At 51.8% G+C, this 16,373-nt stretch overlaps 1 protein-coding gene and 1 non-coding gene across 4 annotated transcripts; one reads left to right on the forward strand and one right to left on the reverse strand.

Moving 5' to 3' along the window:
- Window positions 1-1,490: 1,490 nt before the first annotated feature.
- Window positions 1,491-7,153, reverse strand: KLK12 (kallikrein related peptidase 12). Of its 3 annotated transcripts, none has more exons than XM_047792599.1 (5): window positions 6,746-7,153; window positions 5,622-5,781; window positions 4,216-4,472; window positions 2,961-3,094; window positions 1,494-1,811 (listed from the first exon to the last, which is right to left on the reverse strand). In XM_047792599.1, the coding sequence occupies exons 1-5, from the start codon at window positions 6,780-6,782 to the stop codon at window positions 1,656-1,658; spliced, it is 744 nt and encodes a 247-aa protein (XP_047648555.1). In that variant the 5' UTR covers window positions 6,783-7,153; the 3' UTR covers window positions 1,494-1,655. The 3 variants fall into 3 exon arrangements, with proteins under 3 accessions (XP_047648556.1, XP_047648555.1, XP_047648554.1); XM_047792598.1 differs by having other exon boundaries at window positions 4,216-4,475; window positions 6,746-7,149; XM_047792600.1 differs by lacking the exons at window positions 4,216-4,472; window positions 6,746-7,153 and having other exon boundaries at window positions 1,491-1,811; window positions 5,622-5,748.
- Window positions 7,154-8,799: 1,646 nt separating this feature from the next.
- LOC125134800 (small nucleolar RNA SNORA15) lies at window positions 8,800-8,942 on the forward strand. Its single transcript, XR_007136798.1, has one exon. It is a non-coding gene; the product is annotated as a small nucleolar RNA SNORA15 (small nucleolar RNA).
- Window positions 8,943-16,373: the final 7,431 nt, after the last annotated feature.

Below are 16,373 nucleotides of genomic sequence, written 5' to 3' on the forward strand. Positions count from 1 at the left end.
TTACACCACAGCTCATGGCAATGCCAGCTCCTTAACCCACTGAGCAAGGCCAGGGATCAAACTCTCATCCTCATGGATCCTAGTCGGGTTCATTTCCACTGACTCACAATGGGAACTCCTAAATGACCTTGCCTTTCCAACTCCTGGACGGTCTGTGAAGACAGACCCTAAAAGGTGGGCCAGAGCTATTTTAAGACCTAGGTGGGGTCCTCTTCTCTCCAGGCTGCACTTCACCTTCCATCCTTGCAGACGTATTCAAACAAACCTGCATCCCACGTGAAATATAACGTGCGCGCGGCTCCAGCTGAACCAGGTGGCAGCTGGCTCATTGGGAGAATGTTACCTTTTATAGACATTTAATTAAATGGTTGTGAATATTGGTTTCGTAGTTTGGCATGGTGGAGCCGATGATCCGTTCCCCTGCGCCAGCCCATTGTAGGTCCTCCATGGGCCCTTGAAAAACATAAACTCTAGGCAGTGTTCCTGCTGTGGCTTTTTTTTAATTTTTTTAATTTTTTTTTGTCTTTTTAGGGCCGCACCCGTGGCACATGGAAGTTCCCAGGCTAAGGTTCAAATCCAAGCTGTAGTCAATGGCCTACACCACAGCTCAGGGCAATGCCAGATCCTTAACCCACTGAGCAAGGCCAGGGATCGAACCTGCATACCCAAATGCTAGGCATTTTTGTTTCCGTTGCCTCTGCTCACCGGTGCCGAACAGAAACTTGAGACAGAGTTTTGGGCAAAGGTGAAAAAAATAGCTTTATTGCTTTGCTAGGCCTAGGAGGGTCCTAGCAGGCTAATGCCTTAAAGACTGTGGCCCCCCGCACCCCAGGAGAGATTGGGAGGGGGTTTTACAGTGTGAGGAGTGAAAAACAGGGCCCCAGATAAGGATCAGGGCAGAGGCGAGCTTGCATTGTTTTCAAAGCTGGTGTTGAGTGGTCTGGCCTCAGAATAAAGAATGCTTCATTAACAGCTTCCAGTAGTTGGGAGTTTTAGTTCTGCAGATAGCATTATGTATATTCCTTGAGGAGGAACCCCGACCCTGCCCCCAGGATGCATTCGTGTCTCTGCACCTCCTCCCTTTCCTGGTTAGCAGTTGACTTTTGGAACTCAGGGAAGGTCATAGAGGCTGAAGTTTAGTTCCTAAAAACAAGAAATGGGGGGGGGAGGGGGTAGCACAGAAGGGCATGCGTTCCCAGAAGCCCCACAGGGCGCTGCTTGGTTTCATTTTCACTTTTAGAAGTAACTTTCCGGAGTTCCCGTCGTGGCGCAGTGGTTAACAAATCCGACTAGGAACCATGAGGTTGCGGGTTCGGTCCCTGCCCTTGCTCAGTGGGTTAATGATCCGGCGTTGCCGTGAGCTGTGGTGTAGGTTGCAGACGCGGCTCGGATCCCGCGTTGCTGTGGCTCTGGCGTAGGCCGGTGGCTACAGCTCCGATTCAACCCCTAGCCTGGGAACCTCCATATGCCGCGGGAGCGGCCCAAGAAATAGCAACAACAACAACAACAAAGACAAAAAAAAAAAAAAAAGACAGAAGTAACTTTCCCTCCACCATTGCTACGTGGCCCCCGAGGGAGAGCCACACCCTCTCTGATCTGTCTTTCTGAGCGTCAAAGTGGCCCCCAAGCTGAGGCCGGAAGGTAGACGGAGCAGGTCAGTTGTTCCCTATGACCATCCGGATCCAGTCCACATATTTGCAAATTTTGGTGTAGACTCCTGGGATGCCATCTTGCCCGCACGGCCCCACGGCCCCCCAGGATACTAGACCTTGAAGGACTCCTCCACAAACCAAGGGGCCCCCAGAATCACCCTGGAAAACAGAAGAAGGAGAATGGCCTGAATATGGGACAAATCCTGTTCCAGTTTCTTCCTCCGACGCTGTCTCCCCCAACGCATTCCTAGGTCTTGAGGAATGTGGCTCCAAGCCTCATCAGAGAGGGAAAAAAAGAGACACAGCCAGGTTCCCAGAGGACAACAGCAATGAGCGTCCCTAGGGGTCAGTCCCAGGGAAAGAAGGCTGGATGCTACGCAGGGTTAAGGGTTCCCTTAAGGACGACAGCTGGGCGCTAACCAATGGGGGAAGAGGGCAAAGGTGCCAATGACCAATCCCAACGAAGGTGGGCGAGACTACATCCAGGATAATGGCTGGGCCCTGACCAATGAGGGAAGAGAGCACAGGCACCACTGACCAATCCCAGAGAAGGAGAGTGGGACTCCTTAAGCGTTCTCTCCAGGAAAAAAAAAAAAGTAAATAAAATTAAAAATCAAACAATTAAAAAATAAAAGCAGTTCCCCTTGTGGCACTGCGAAATCGAATCCGACTAGTATCCATAAGGATGTGGGTTGAATCCGTGGCCTCGCTCAGCGGGTTAAGGATCCGGTGTTGCTGTGGCTGTGGTGTAGGCCCACCGCTACAGCTCGGATTCGACTGGTAGCCTGGGAACGTCCATATGCCACAGGTGCGGCCCTAAAAGGCAAAAACAAACAAACAACAAAACAAAATAAACAAACCAAAAAACCCATCTCTCCAGGACAGTGGCTGGGGCTCCAAGAGGATAAGGTGGCCGAACTACGAGCGGGAGAGTCCTCCAGCCCCCTCTCCTCCTCCATCCTGGCCTGGACCAGCGCCAGAGCCGACTGGAGGATGCTGTGGGGACACCTCAGAACTAGAGAGAGCCCAAGTCACCTGCCTGAGCTCCGAAGGTCGGGCTCCCCCTTCTCCCTCCCCCTTCCCCTCTCTTGATCTCTTCCTCTCCCTCCCTCTGTGCCCCACCCAGCTTTCTTGCCCTGTTTCTCCTCCCTCTCGGTCCTCCATTCCCCGGCCCTCCCTCCCGCCTTCTGTGCCTCTCCTGCGTTGTGACCTCGTCTGCCTCCCATTTCCTTTCCCTGATGTGTCCTCGCTCCCCCTCAGTTCACCCTCCCCTGCTTCCTGCCCTGGGTGTTGCTGGAAGCCGCTCACCTGGCAGGCGTCCTCCCCAGCAGAGCCGCCCGCGCACACCATGTTGTCGGTAATTCTCCCCGGGAACACAGCCCGGCAGGTGCCTTCGGAGACGATGGAGAGGTTGAGGCATTGGAGCCGGTCAGGGAACGCGCCTGCGCATGAAAGATGCTGCCTCAGGATCCCCCAAATTTGGGGGCGGTATTCCTCTTCTCAAGGAAGCGCAATATGAGTCTCTACCCCTCCCTCTCCCTGTGACCTCCCAGACAATCCTAGAACCTCTAAATCTCAGATCCACAGCTTAGGTACACAGTGGCCCTCGACTTTAATTCATTGGCCCAGTCCTCCTTCATTGGCCTAGGACTCAGATACAAGGAGTCCAGAACTGATCTCCGCCTTCGGTCTTAGCTGCTGTGATCTTTGACCTGCAATCTTACTACTTTTTTTTTTTTTTATGGCCACACTCTCAGCATATGGAAGTTCCCAGGCTAGGGGTCGAATTGGAGTTACAGCTGCCGGCCTCAGCCACAGCCACAGCCACAGCAAGGCAGGATCTGAGCCACATCTGCTACCTACACCACAGCTCACGGCAACCCCAGATCCTTAACCCACTGAGCAAGGCCAGGGATCGAACCTGCGTCCTCATGGCTGCTAGTCAGATTCGGTAACTCCTCTTACTTCCCTTTGATCCCAGCTTGGCCTCCTGTCTTTTCTCTGTCCCCTGGTCCCATATGCCTTGTCTTTACCTTACCATCCAACCTCAGCCCTGTGTCCTTTAAACCACTGGCCCCTCCACCAAAGTGACCCCAGACCCTATTTTATTTGGTCTCAGACTCCATGACCTCTAACTTCTAGGTCCCCACACCAAACCCTCTGGCTTCCCATCCCAGCCCAGTGATCCCTGATAGAAGCCCCATGTCCATCCTCAGATTGTGGCCAACATCTGGATCCCGCGACCTCAACCCTACAATGTCGAACAGCAGAGTCCATGGCCCAGGACCCCGAGGTCTGGCTTCACATATGCCTTTTGCTGCTGTCTGATGACCCTGGCATCACTCGGTCCTCAAATCACAGGACCCAGGACTTCTGACGCTATACCCAACCACCTAACCTCTTTGACTCCCAAGACCCCAGAGGCCCCCTGATCCCAGACCCCAAAGCATGATCCTGATGTGTGACCTTCTTCTACCCAGCCTCCCTCTGAGATGGCATGACTCCTGACCTCTCACCTGACACCCCAGACTTTTGCCCATCCTGACCCCAGATCCCCCCTTACTCCATGGCTGGTTGGTGGTGCCCCAGCCTGAGATGTGGCACTCGGTGCCAGCCGCCGCACAGGATGTTGGCAGGGGCAGGGGCCGGACACTGAAAGTCTGGAGGACGGGGGTGCCCAGTCGCAGAAGCCGGAGGTCATGGTCATGGCTCTTCAAGGCTCCCTGGTAACCTGGGTGGGTCACGGAGAGGCCGCTGCGCCGGATCTGTTCCGTGAAGTCCAGCCGGCTGAGGCTGTGCTCCCCCAGGCGCACCCAGTACCTGCTGGGGGGCACAGCGGCTCAGCGGGTGGCAGGTGGGATGTCCCGCAGGCAGATTCCCAGGCGCCCTGCCTCCCTCCACTGCCCTGCGCCTCCATGGCCATCCTCTCGCTCACGCCCTGTTCCCCCACCCCCCCAACCCCCATCTCTTGGTCTCCATCTCCGTTGCCTTCTTCCCATGTCTAGTGTTTGCCCTGCGTCTCCTAAACATGCTACTGCCTCTGTATCACTCTCTGGTGCTCTTAGCTGGCGATGCCCATGGGGCAGGGACACCACTTCATCCTGTTCACTGCCCTGTTCCCACCACCCAGCGGATGGCCTGGGCCCCCAGCACTGTCAACCAAAGGAACAGACGAACAGGGGAGTTCCCACTGTGGCTCAGCAGTAATGAACCCGACGAGTATCCATGAGGACACAGGTTCAATCCCTAGCCCCACTCAGTAGGTTAAGGATCTGGCATTTCTGTGAGCTGTGGTGTAGGTCACAGTCGCAGCTTGGATCCCACGTGGCTGTGGCTGTGGTGTAGGCCGGCAGCTATTGCTCTGATTCAACCCCTAGCCTGGGAACTTCCATAGGCTGCTGATGTGGCCCTCAAAAGCATTAAAAAAATAAAATAAAAAATAAATAAAGGAACGGGTGAACAGTGAGTGGATTCTCTCTGTCCTGCTCTGTCTCTCCCTGTCCCCAAATCTCTCCTCCATGTCTGAAACTTCCCTTTTGCCAAAATATCTAGAGCACCAGACCTACAAAGCCCAATCCCCTCATTTTACAGGGGGGACCACTGAGGCCCAGAGAGGTACCAGAGGTAGCCATTGAGGCCACACAAAGAGTGTGGGCCAGATATAGGCCCATGGCCCAGACTGGGTCAGGGGATGCCAGGGCTGGTGACAGGTGCCATATGGGAAGGAAGTGGGACACAGAGAATGGGGGAGGGGTGGGCAGGTTCCAGGACCCTCCCCTGCACTCCACCCCATTGCCCCCAACCCAGGTCCGCTCCAGACCCATTGTCGGGAAATCCTGCTTCTTGTCTAACCTCGGACCGTCTTGTTGCAGCACCATCTCTTGGCTCCTGTGAGCCCCTCCCCCAGCCCTCCCCTGCCTGACACCCTCCCTCCAGCCACCCCAGGAAGGGAGCCAGGTGGGGGCTTACCTGCCACTGCAGTGAGCAGCCGTGAGGACCCACCTGGGGTCAATGAGGACCCCCCCACAGCGCAGGTGGGTGCCCTCAAACAGCCCCACCTGCCAAGGCTGCGAGTGAGGGACGCATTCCGTGCCATTAACAATCTTCTCTTTGGCCTCGTGGCTGAGCCCTGAGGACGGGAGCGGACAAGAGATGAGGTCAGAGCCCTAAAGATTGTGGATCAGATGGAACGAGAGACACAGAAAGAGCAAGAAAGATACGGAAACAGGGCAAGAGAAGGAGTTCCCGTTGTGGCTCAGCGGAAACGAATCCAACCGGGAACCATGACGTTGCGGATTTGATCCCTGGCCTCGCTCAGTGGGTTAAGGATCCAGCATTGCCTTGAGCTGTGGTGTAGGTCGCAGATGCGGCTCGGATCTGATATTGCTGTGCCTGTGCCTGTGGCATAGGCTGGCAGCTGTAGCTCGGATTGGACCCCTCCATATGCCATGAGTACGGCCCTGAAAAGCTAAAACATAAAAAAAATAAATAAAAAGAAAGAGGGCAAGAGAAAAAAAAACGAGAGTCAGAGGCAAGCAGACACAGATCCAGTGATATATAGTGAAACACCCAAAGAGACACAGAAAGGAAGAGAGAGAGAGAGAGAGATGCTTAAAGAAAGGAATGGAGGAGTTCCCATCGTGGCGCAGTGGTTAACGAATCCGACTAGGAACCATGAGTTTGCGGGTTCGGTCCCTGCCCTTGCTCAGTGGGTTAACGGTCCGGCATTGCTGGCTGTGGTGTAGGTTGCAGACGCGGCTCGGATCCCGCGTTGCTGTGGCTCTGGCGTAGGCCGGTGGCTACAGCTCCGATTGGACCCCTAGCCTGGGAACCTCCATATGCCACGGGAGCAGCCCAAAGAAATAGCAAAAAGACAAAAAAAAAAAAAAAGAAAGGAATGGAGATTCAGAGAGAGAGAAAGGACAGACACAGATACAGGGAGACAGAGAGGGGGGATGGGCCAGAAGACCAGGGAGACAGAGGTACCCAGGACCCCTGGAGATGGCAGTGAACAGAGGCAGCGCCTTCCCCTCCGCGGTGCCAGGCATCTTCATGAGAAGCAAGGGATCCCCCACCCACCCCAGGAAACTCACCAATAAAACAAAGGAGCAGAAAGATTCTGGACCCCATGGTGAGCCACCTCCAGGTTCTGGGGGAAAGGGTGGGGCCTCTCAGAGATGCCACTTGGCCCGTCCTTCTCCCTGTCCCTTCCGCCAGCAGCCCCACAGGGAGGTCCACACGCCCAGCTCTCCCTGTGCCTGTCCCTTGCCTGCCTGCCTGCCGGTTCCTCCACGTGGCTGTTGGCAATCTCAGCCTGTCGGGTCTCTCTGCTATCTGCCTGGCCACCTACCTGCCAGTCCTTTCATCTGCCTGCCACCCTGCCAGTCAAGTCTCCCACTGTCCACCTGGCCTCTCAACCACCTGTCATGGCTGTTCCACCTGTCCCCCTCCTGCTGGCTGTCTGTCTCCCAGACCCGCAGGTGACACAGCTTTTAACTCTCTTTGTCCCAGCCCACGCAATTTCCGGATCGAGGGAAGGGGACAAAGAGGACAGGGGGTGGGGCGCCCTCTAATCCCGTGGGAACTCTTTTCTCGGCTAAGGATGCATAATCGAGTTTTACAGACGGGGAGGGCGGGGGATAGGGGGTGGCCCAGGATGGCTCTGGAGAGAAGACCCGGCCCCTCTCCTTCCCCCACCTCCTTTTCAAACCAGCAGCAGCCCTGAGACCAGTGACTCAAGGTGACCTGGGAGCTGAGTTCTAATCCTGACCCCGGGGAGGAAGCCTCAGGGAGGGCAGGGCCCATGAATACCTGGGCCTCCTCCCCAAGCGAGTGGTGCAGGGAACTCAAGGGCAGAGAGCAGCTGAGGCATAAGAGGAGGAAAAGAAAAAGATTTCAAAGTAGGTGAGACAGAGCAGTTTCTCAACCAAGATCTGAGGAAGCCTGGTCCTAATTGAATTATTTCTTTTTTTATTCTTATTTTTATTTTATTTTTTGTCTTTTTAGCTCTGCACCCGCAGCATATGGAGGTTCCCAGGCTCGGGGAAGAAGTGGAGCTACCCCTGCTGGCCTACACCACAACCACAGCATTGTGGGATCCGAGCCACATCTGCAAACTACACCACAGCTCATGGCAATGCCAGATCCTTAACCCACTGATCGAGGCCAGGGATCAAACTCACACCGTCGTGAACACTAGTCAGGTTCGTAACCTGCTGAGCCACGATGGGAACTCCATCACTGGATTTTTAAATGCACAATCAGCTCAGCTCTCTGCTTTCAGAACACCAGTCTTATTATAAGAGGTCCGTTTGGAGTTCCTGTTGTGGTACAGTGGAAACAACTCCGACTAGTATTCATGAGGAGGTGGGTTCGATCCCTGGCCTGTCTCAGTGGGTTAAAGATCCAGCATTGCCGTGAGCTGTGGCGTAGGTCACAGACATGGCTTGGATCCTGCATTGCTGTGGCTGTGATACAGACTGACAGCTATGGGTCTGATTCAGCCCCCAGCCTGGGAAACTCCATATGCCACAGGTGTGGCCCCAAAGCCAAAAAAAAAAAAAAAAAACCACAAAAACCCAAAAAACAAAAACAAGCCCCCCCCAAAAACAAACAACAACAACCAAAAAGGCTGGTTTACCTATTTCCATGCAAAAGGGAAAGTGACAGAGAGATTTAGGACAGAAACCCTCTCTCTCATTCTCTCTGCCATTATCTTTGTTTTTGGAAGTAAAACTCACATAACATAAAATCCAGCCTTTTGAACCATCTTCAAGTCTGCAGTTCAGGAGTTCCCGTCATGGCGCAGTAGTTAACGAATCCAACTAGGAACCATGAGGTTGTGGGTTTGATCCCTAGCCTCCATCACTGGGTTGAGGATCCAATGTTGCCATGAGCTGTGGTGTAGGTGAAAGACAAGGCTCAGATCCCGTGTTGCTGTGGCTGTGGTGTAGGCCGAAGCTATAGCTCCGATTCGACCCCTAGCCTGGGAATCTCCATATGCTTCGGGTGCGGCCCTAAAAAGCAGAAATTTTCAAAGCTGACTTAGATGACAGAATCATTTTTTTCTATAGTTTCAGTTTATCTTGACACTTCACTCTCATTCTCTATCTCCTTTGTTCATTCATTCATTCCACAAACATTTAAGGCATGGCTGAATACTATATTCTTTTCAGTAATTTACACAGCCAGACACCATGAAAAAGGAAGATTTTCCCTTTAACATGGCGAGGATGGTGTGCTAAGTTTTTTTTTTTTCATAGCTTGCCATTATTAAAAGGGAATACAAATTAAAAAAAAAAAAAAAAGCTTGAGGGAGTTCCCGTCGTGGATCAGTGGTTAACAAACCCAACTGGGAACCAAGAGGTTGCGGGTTTGACCCCTGGCCTCACTCAGTGGGTTAAGGATCCAGTGTTGCTGTAAGCTGTGGTGTAGGTCTCAGACACGGCCGGGATCCTGCGTTGCTGTGGCTCTGGTGTAGGCCGGCAGCTACAGCTTCGATTTGACCCCTAGCCTGGGAACCTCCATATGCCTTAAAAAAAAAAAAAAAAAAAAGATTGAGCTACCCTATGTGCCTGATCCTCTACTGAGGTAATACTGGGACCACAGAGTTTAATCAGAACAAGCATCCTGGAGTTCCCTTTGTGGCTCAGCAGTTAAAGAACCCCACTAGGATCCATGAGGATGCGGCTTTGATCCCTGGCCTTGCTCAGTGGGTTAAGGATCCAGCGTTGCCGTGAGCTGGGGTGTATGTCGCAGACGCAGCTTGGATCCTGCGTGGCTGTGGCTGTGGTGTAGGCCGGCAGCTGTAGCTACAAGTGGACCCCTAGCCTGGAAACCTCCAATGCTGTGGGTGCGGCCCTAAAAAAGCAAAAAATTAAAAAAAAAAAAAAAAGAACTAGCATCCCCGCATCCCCTCAGTCACTACCCTGTTTTTCTACCATCCGTCCCACCCAAACTTCTCCATGAAGACCTACTCCCTGCTTGCAGCCCACAACCACAGCCTTCTGGAATCTCCAGAGACTTCCACATTGAGCAACCTCAGGGTCACCTGTCCGTGCCTGGCTTACTCAACCTTTGGGCAGCATTCAACCAAGCCAGCCCCTCCTCTCCCGGCTTCCTTCTGGGACTTCCGTGTGCTTCTGGTTTCTCCTCTACTTTTCTGGCTCTCCCTTGCAGGCTCCTTCATGAATAGGCCTTTTTCCTCCACAGGTATCTATACAAACAAGGGCGTTCCCAGGGCTCCATCCTAAGCCACGTCCTCTGTGCTGACTACATACACCTGACAGTTTCACCTGTCACCTGGGGAGGCTGGTTCTCAGGTCTCTCCCCAGCTTCAGGTCTGAGCATCCAACAGCTTCCTGGCCTGTCCAGATCGACCTCACCATCTGTCCCCAGGGACCTGTGCTCAGACCCTGGCCTTCGTGTCTTTGGGGTGGCTCCACCATCCACCCAGGCCCCTGTCCAGACCCCTTGAGAGACAGGCTGTCTCCAGGGCCCAGCTTCTTTTCTTTCTTCTGAGACAACGCATTCTCCCCAGAGATGGCTTCAAACATGTGGAAAAGAAAAGAAAAAAATAAAAGGCCACGCTTCGGGGAGTTCCCATCATGGCTCAGCTGAAACGAATCTGACTAGCATCCATGAGGACTCAGGTTCGATCCCTGGCCTCACTCAGTGGGTTAAGGATCTGGAGTTGCCATGAGCTGCAGTGCAGGTTGCAGACGCAGCTCAGATTCTGAGTTGCTGTGGCTGTGGTGTAGGCCAGCAGTGTAGTTCCCATTCGACTCCTAGCCTGGGAACTTCCACATGCCATGGGTGCAGCCCTGAAAAGCAAAAAAAAAAAAAAAAGAGAGAGAGAAAGAAAGAAAGAAAAGAAAAGAAAAAAAAAAACCCCAATTCTCCACTTTTAGGTTGTGCATTTTTTTCAGTTGACAAGGAAGCAGTCCTGTCCAGACTCCCACCCATAGCACCAATTTGTCACCCCACAGAGGCGGGAAGGACTCTTTGGTGCCCATGTGACTCTGTGAATCGTGACATCTGAACCAACTCCTGGCTGGGGTAGGGGGTGCATCTTATTTCTGTGGGATGGCCACTTTATGCTTCGTTATTCCTTCCTCCAAAAAAGCCTGAGGTGTGTCTCTGACCTCCTCACTCCTCTCACAACCTGCTTGCTTCTCTCATCTCTTTTTTTTTTTTGTCTTTTTGCCTTCTCTAGGGCCGCTCCCACAGCACATGGAGGTTCCCAGGCTAGGGGTCGAATCAGAGCTGTAGCCACCAGCTGACACCACAGCCACAGCAACGCTAGATCCTTAACCAACCCACTGAGCAAGGCCAGGGATGGAACCTGCAACCTCATGGTTCCTAGTCGGATTCGTTAAGCACTGAGCCACGACGGGAACTCCTCTCATCTTTTTTCTTTACAATTTTTTTTCCCCCTTATAGCTGATTTACAGTGTTCTGTCAATTCTCTACTGTGCAGCAAAGTGACCCAGTCACACACACATACGTACGTACATTCTTTTTCTCACACGATCCTCCATCCTGCTCCATCACAAGCGGCTAGATAGAGTTTCCAGGGCTATACAGCAGGATCTCATTGCTTATCCATTCCAAGGGCAATAGCTTGCATCTATTAATCCCATGCTCCTCTCATTTTTTTTTTTTTTGGTCTTTCTAGGGCCGCACCTGCGGCATATGGAGGTTCCCAGGCTAGGGGTCCAATCAGAGCTACACCTGCCAGCCCTATGCCACAGCCACAGCAATGCTGGATCTGAGCCATGTCTGCCCCCTACACCACAGCTCATGGCAATGCCAGATCCTTAACCCCCTGAGTGAGGCCAGGGATCGAACCTGCGTCCTCAAGGATCCGAGTCGGATTGTTTCCGCTGAGCCATGACGGGAACTCTGCTTCTCTTATCTTCACATTGAGTCTATTAGAAGGGAAGTGTAAGCTTCTCTGCCCATCATTCCCATCAGCCTGGCAAGTCCAGTCTAGTTCCTCATTCAAGGAATCCCACACTGGGCAGCAGCCGAGCTCGGTCTGGACCCTCCCTCCAGACTTGAGGGGGAGGTCCCTCAAGCACCTTCTCAGAGGGGACACCCAGGAATGTGTTTCATCAGCCTGGATGGGTTCAACGCACCCGTGGCTTTGGCTCAGTCCCAGTCTACGTGTCTATAAAGGGGGGCGCAAGGTGTCTTGTTCACGCCGCAGGTAGAGCTTCAGTCTCATAAAATGGGAGCACATATTCCCCCAACGGGGGCCTTGGGAGCATCAAGTGCCAGGACTTTACCTGTCGAACAGATGACAGGAGTATTGCTGTCTCCCTGCCACCCCTCTCTCTCTGTGCCTGGGTCCCTTCCCCGGTCTTTTAGGCCTCCTCTCCTCCTCCACCGGCCTCCACATTCCTTCCTTCACAAATCCCATTGTGAGTAAAATCCCCCTGGGCCAAAACAGGAAGAAAAAGGCGTGTGGCTGCGGAGGCCCTGGCGACGGAGGGAGGCGGGCTGTCTGCTCCGCCCGCCACCTGGCTGGCCGTCTTGAATTAAGGTCCTGCAGGCAGTCGGCATCTCCAGCTCCGGTATGTCATTATTTTCTGTTCCACAGGAAGAATTTGGGCGGCTGCCTCCCATTCTCTCCAATACCAAGCTGCCACCTTGGAGACGCAGCCTCATAACCATGACACCAATCCCAAGAACAGCAATAATGCTAATGACAGCTGCCACTTAGTAAGCCCTCCCCGAGTACCCGGTGTGCTGGGTGCTTTCACGTAGGCGATCACCCCTCCCGAGAGCCCTCTGCGTAGATGGTCCTTTCTGTGTGTTTATCAACGCAGTGAGGTCGCTCTTAATCCTCAGATGGAGGGAGGGGAATTCGTTGGGGGCACGTTATCATTAGTGATCTTACAAGTTCCCGCTTTTGTTTTCTTGTTTCTTTCTTTTGTCTTTTTGCCATTTCTTGGGCCGCTCCCGCGGCATATGGAGGTTCCCAGGCCAGGGGTCAGATCGGAGCTGTAGCTGCCCACCTACACCACAGCCACAGCAACTCCGGATCCAGCCGCGTCTGTGGCCTACACCACAGCTCAGGGCAACGCTGGATCCTTAACCCACTAAGTGAGGCCAGGGATCAAACCTGAAACCTCATCGTTCCTGGTCGGATTTGTTTCCGCTCCACCACAACGGGAACGCCAATGTATAATTTGGTACACAAAACAAATTGCATATTGTTTAGGTACCTTTAATTTATGTCATGGATGGTGCAGTACATAGCTTATTCTTTTGGTTTTTTTCTTTAGCTCAGAACTGTGCTTTTTTGGGCGTTCTCCTTGCAGCACAGCAGGTTAAGGATCCAGCATTGTCCCTGTTGTGGTGAGGGTTTGATCCCCGGCCGGGGAATTTCCACACACCCCAAGCACAGCCAAAAAATTAACAACAAAAAGATGGTGCTTTTTTCATTTTTAAATAAAACATTATCAGAGAGCTCCCGTTGTGGCACATCGGAAACGAATCCAACTAGGAGCCCTGAGGTTGCGGGTTCGATCCCTGGCCTTGCTCAGTGGGTTAAGGATCTGGTGATGCCATGCGCTGTGGTGTAGGCCGGCAGCTACAGCTCAGATTCGACCCCTAGCCTGGGAACCTCCATATGCCGCGGGCATGGCCCTAAATAGACAAAAGACGAAAAAAAAAAAAAAGAAAAAAATTGCATAAAACAAAATCCATCCATTTTAATTATTCAGCTTGTCAAATTTTGAAAATTGGATGCCATCTCGTAAACTGTCACCAAAACATAGAACAATACTTTCTCACCCTCCTGCTCCCCTCCTTAAGCTGCCTTGTGTTTGCAAATGCTCCCTCCCCACCCCAGCCCCAGGCAATTGCTGATCTACTTTCTGCCGCTAAGGCTCTGCCTTTTTAAGAACCTCATCTAAAGGCTCGGCTTCCCTCCCTGGCTTAACGCATTTCAGATTCAACCACGGTTTTGCCCTTATCTACACACAGTTCATTCCCCCCCCCTTTTTTTTTTTTGCTCTTTTCTTCTTAGGGCTGCACCCTCGGCCTACAGAGGTTCCCAGGCTAGGGGTTGAATCAGACCTACACCTGCCAACCGACACCACAGCCACAGTAACGCGGGATCCTTAACCCACTGAGCGAGGCCAGGGATCGAACCTGTATCCTCATGGATCCTGGTCGGGTTTGTTAACCGCTGAGCCACGCAGGGAACTCCCATAGTTCATTCCTTTTTGTTCCCGAGCAGTATCTTACACTATAGAAATATCCCAAATTGTTTATCATCCACCAACTGCGGGATATCTGGGTTGCTTCCGGTTTCTGGCAATTACACATCATGTGGCTGTGAACATTCATACACAAATCATTAGGTGGACGTATGTTTTCGTTGCTCTTGTGCACACACCTAGATGTCGAATTGCTGGAGAGTAGATTAGCTGTGTGTTGAACTTTATAAGAAGTTGCCAGATTTTTTTAAATTCGCTGTACCATTTCCCATTATCGCCAGCAGTGTGTTTGTGTTCCAGGGGCCCCACCCCTTCGCCAACACTTGGCATGGTCATTCTTTTAAGTTTCACCGTTGTAATTGGGAGCACTCTTCCTGTTGCTCTATGCACAGCTAATCTTTGGGGTTTTTTGGTTTTGTTTGGTTTTTACACAGCCACACCCGGGCTGAGGGTCGAATGGGAGCTGCAGCTTCAGGCCTGCACCATGGCCACGGCCACACTGGATCCGAGCCACGTTTGCATCTGAGACCTATGCTGCAGCTTGTGGCGACACCAGATCCTTAACCCACTAAGAAAGGACAGGCATCAAACCCTCATCCTCATGGAAACTAGTCCAGTTCTTAATCCCTTAAGCCACAAGGGAACTCATTTCTTATTTTTAATTATTTTTAATTTTTAAATTTTTGACTGTGCCCGTGGCATATGGAAGTTCCCAGGCCAGGGATCCACACCAGATCCTTAACCCACGGAGCCCCCACAGAAATCCTGGAGGTTTTGAATTCCTCTAATAAATATAAAGTGGTAGGTTATTTGTATTTGCTCTCCTTAGATAACTCATGAGTCTGATTACTTTTTTTTAATTTAATTGTATTGATGTAGAATTGACTTACAATGCTGTATTCGTTTCAGGTACACAGTAAAGGGAATTAGTCAAATATATAAATACAGGCATTCTGGAGTTCCTGTTGTGGCGCAGTGGAAACAAATCCAACTAATATCCATGAGGGTGCGGGTTCAATCCCCGGCCTCGCTCAGTGAGTTAAGGAACTTCTATATGCCTCAGGTTCGGCCCTAAAAAGAAAAAAAAAAAAAAAAAAGCCAGAGGAAAACAAATCAATCAATCGATCAAAGTGTAGTTGACTTACAATGTTGTGTTAATGTCTTCTGTAGAGTGAAGTGATTCAGCTATACATCTACATACCTTCTTTTTTAAAACATATTCTTGTTCAACTACGGTTTATCATAGGTCATTGAATGTAGTGCCCTGTCTCTGCGGGATTTCTTTGCTGTTTATCCGTTCTCTCTATAATGGCTCCCACCTGTTAACCACTCCCCAGCCCCCCCCCCCAACTCCACCTCTCCCCCAACCCCCTCCCTCTTGGCAACCACAAATCTGTTCTCCTTGTGCCTGAGTCTGTTTCTGTTTTGTAGACAGGTTCATTTGTGTCATATGTTTTTTTTTTTTTTTCCTGGACAGCACCTGCTGCATTTGTAATTTCCCAAACCAGGGATCAAACCCACACTGCTGCAGTGACAACACCAGATCCTTAACCCACTGTACCACAAGGGAACTCCCTGTGTCATACTGTAGATTCCACATTATAAGTGATATCATATGATAGCTGTCTTTTTCTGACTTACCTCACTTAGTTTGAGAATCTCTAAGTCCATCCCTGTTGCTGCAAATGGCATTATTGCCTTCTTTTCACTGGCTGAGTAGTATTCCATGGTATATTTGTTTTGACACAAAAACATAGGAGTTCCCGTTGTAGCTCAGTGGTATGGAACCTGACTAGTACCCCTGAGGACACGAGTACAATCCCTGGCTCCGCTCAGTGGGTTATGGATCCAGCATTGCTGTGGCTGTGGCATTAGCCAGCAGCTGCAGCTCCTATTCAACCGCTAGCCTGGGAACTTGCATATGCCGCGGGCAAGGCCCTAAAAAGACAAAAAAAAAAAAAAAAAGGCAAAAAACCCCACAAACATATTGTTTCCCCCAAGGGAACCAGGGATGGTAGGAGAGTCACCCTTGATATGTCTGAGACCTTCGCCCTCGCATTCGCAGTGGATCTTCGGATATTCGAGAACTTGCCTTTTCGCTAAAATCCGCCCGTGACTCCAAAACCCATACTCGGGGGCTTTTGTGGTCCTTCTCAGACACACCCAGAGTGGGGCAAGTGCTAACCACCAGAGTGCACGCGGCCAGCCGAGGTCGAACAAAGCACTGCTCTGCCTTCTTGGTTCTGCTCTCATATGATAAACACACGTTTTTGGAGTTCCCATCGTGGCGCAGTGGTTAACGCATCCGACTAGGAATCATGAGGTTGTGGGTTCCATCCCTGGCCTTGCTCAGTGGATTAAGGATCTGGCGTTGCCACGAGCTGTGGTGTGTAGGTTGCAGACGCGGCTCGGATCTGGCGTTGCTGTGGCTCTGGTGTAGGCCGGGGGCTGCAGCTCTGATTGGACCCCCAGCCCGGGAACCTCCACATGC

This window comes from Phacochoerus africanus, chromosome 8 (genome assembly GCF_016906955.1).
Source record: "Phacochoerus africanus isolate WHEZ1 chromosome 8, ROS_Pafr_v1, whole genome shotgun sequence".
Lineage (NCBI taxonomy): Eukaryota > Metazoa > Chordata > Mammalia > Artiodactyla > Suidae > Phacochoerus > Phacochoerus africanus.

Bases quoted from the DNA above. Each gene is read 5' to 3' on its own strand.
- KLK12 (XM_047792598.1), bottom strand. From the start codon at position 6,782: ATGGGGTCCAGAATCTTTCTGCTCCTTTGTTTTATTG. The intron at 3,095-4,215 runs GTAAGGGGGGAT...TTTCATGCGCAG, and splicing joins CACCACCAACCAGCCATGGA to GCGCGTTCCCTGACCGGCTC. The intron at 1,812-2,960 runs GTGAGCGGCTTC...TCTGTTTTCCAG, and splicing joins CTGGGGAGGACGCCTGCCAG to GGTGATTCTGGGGGCCCCTT.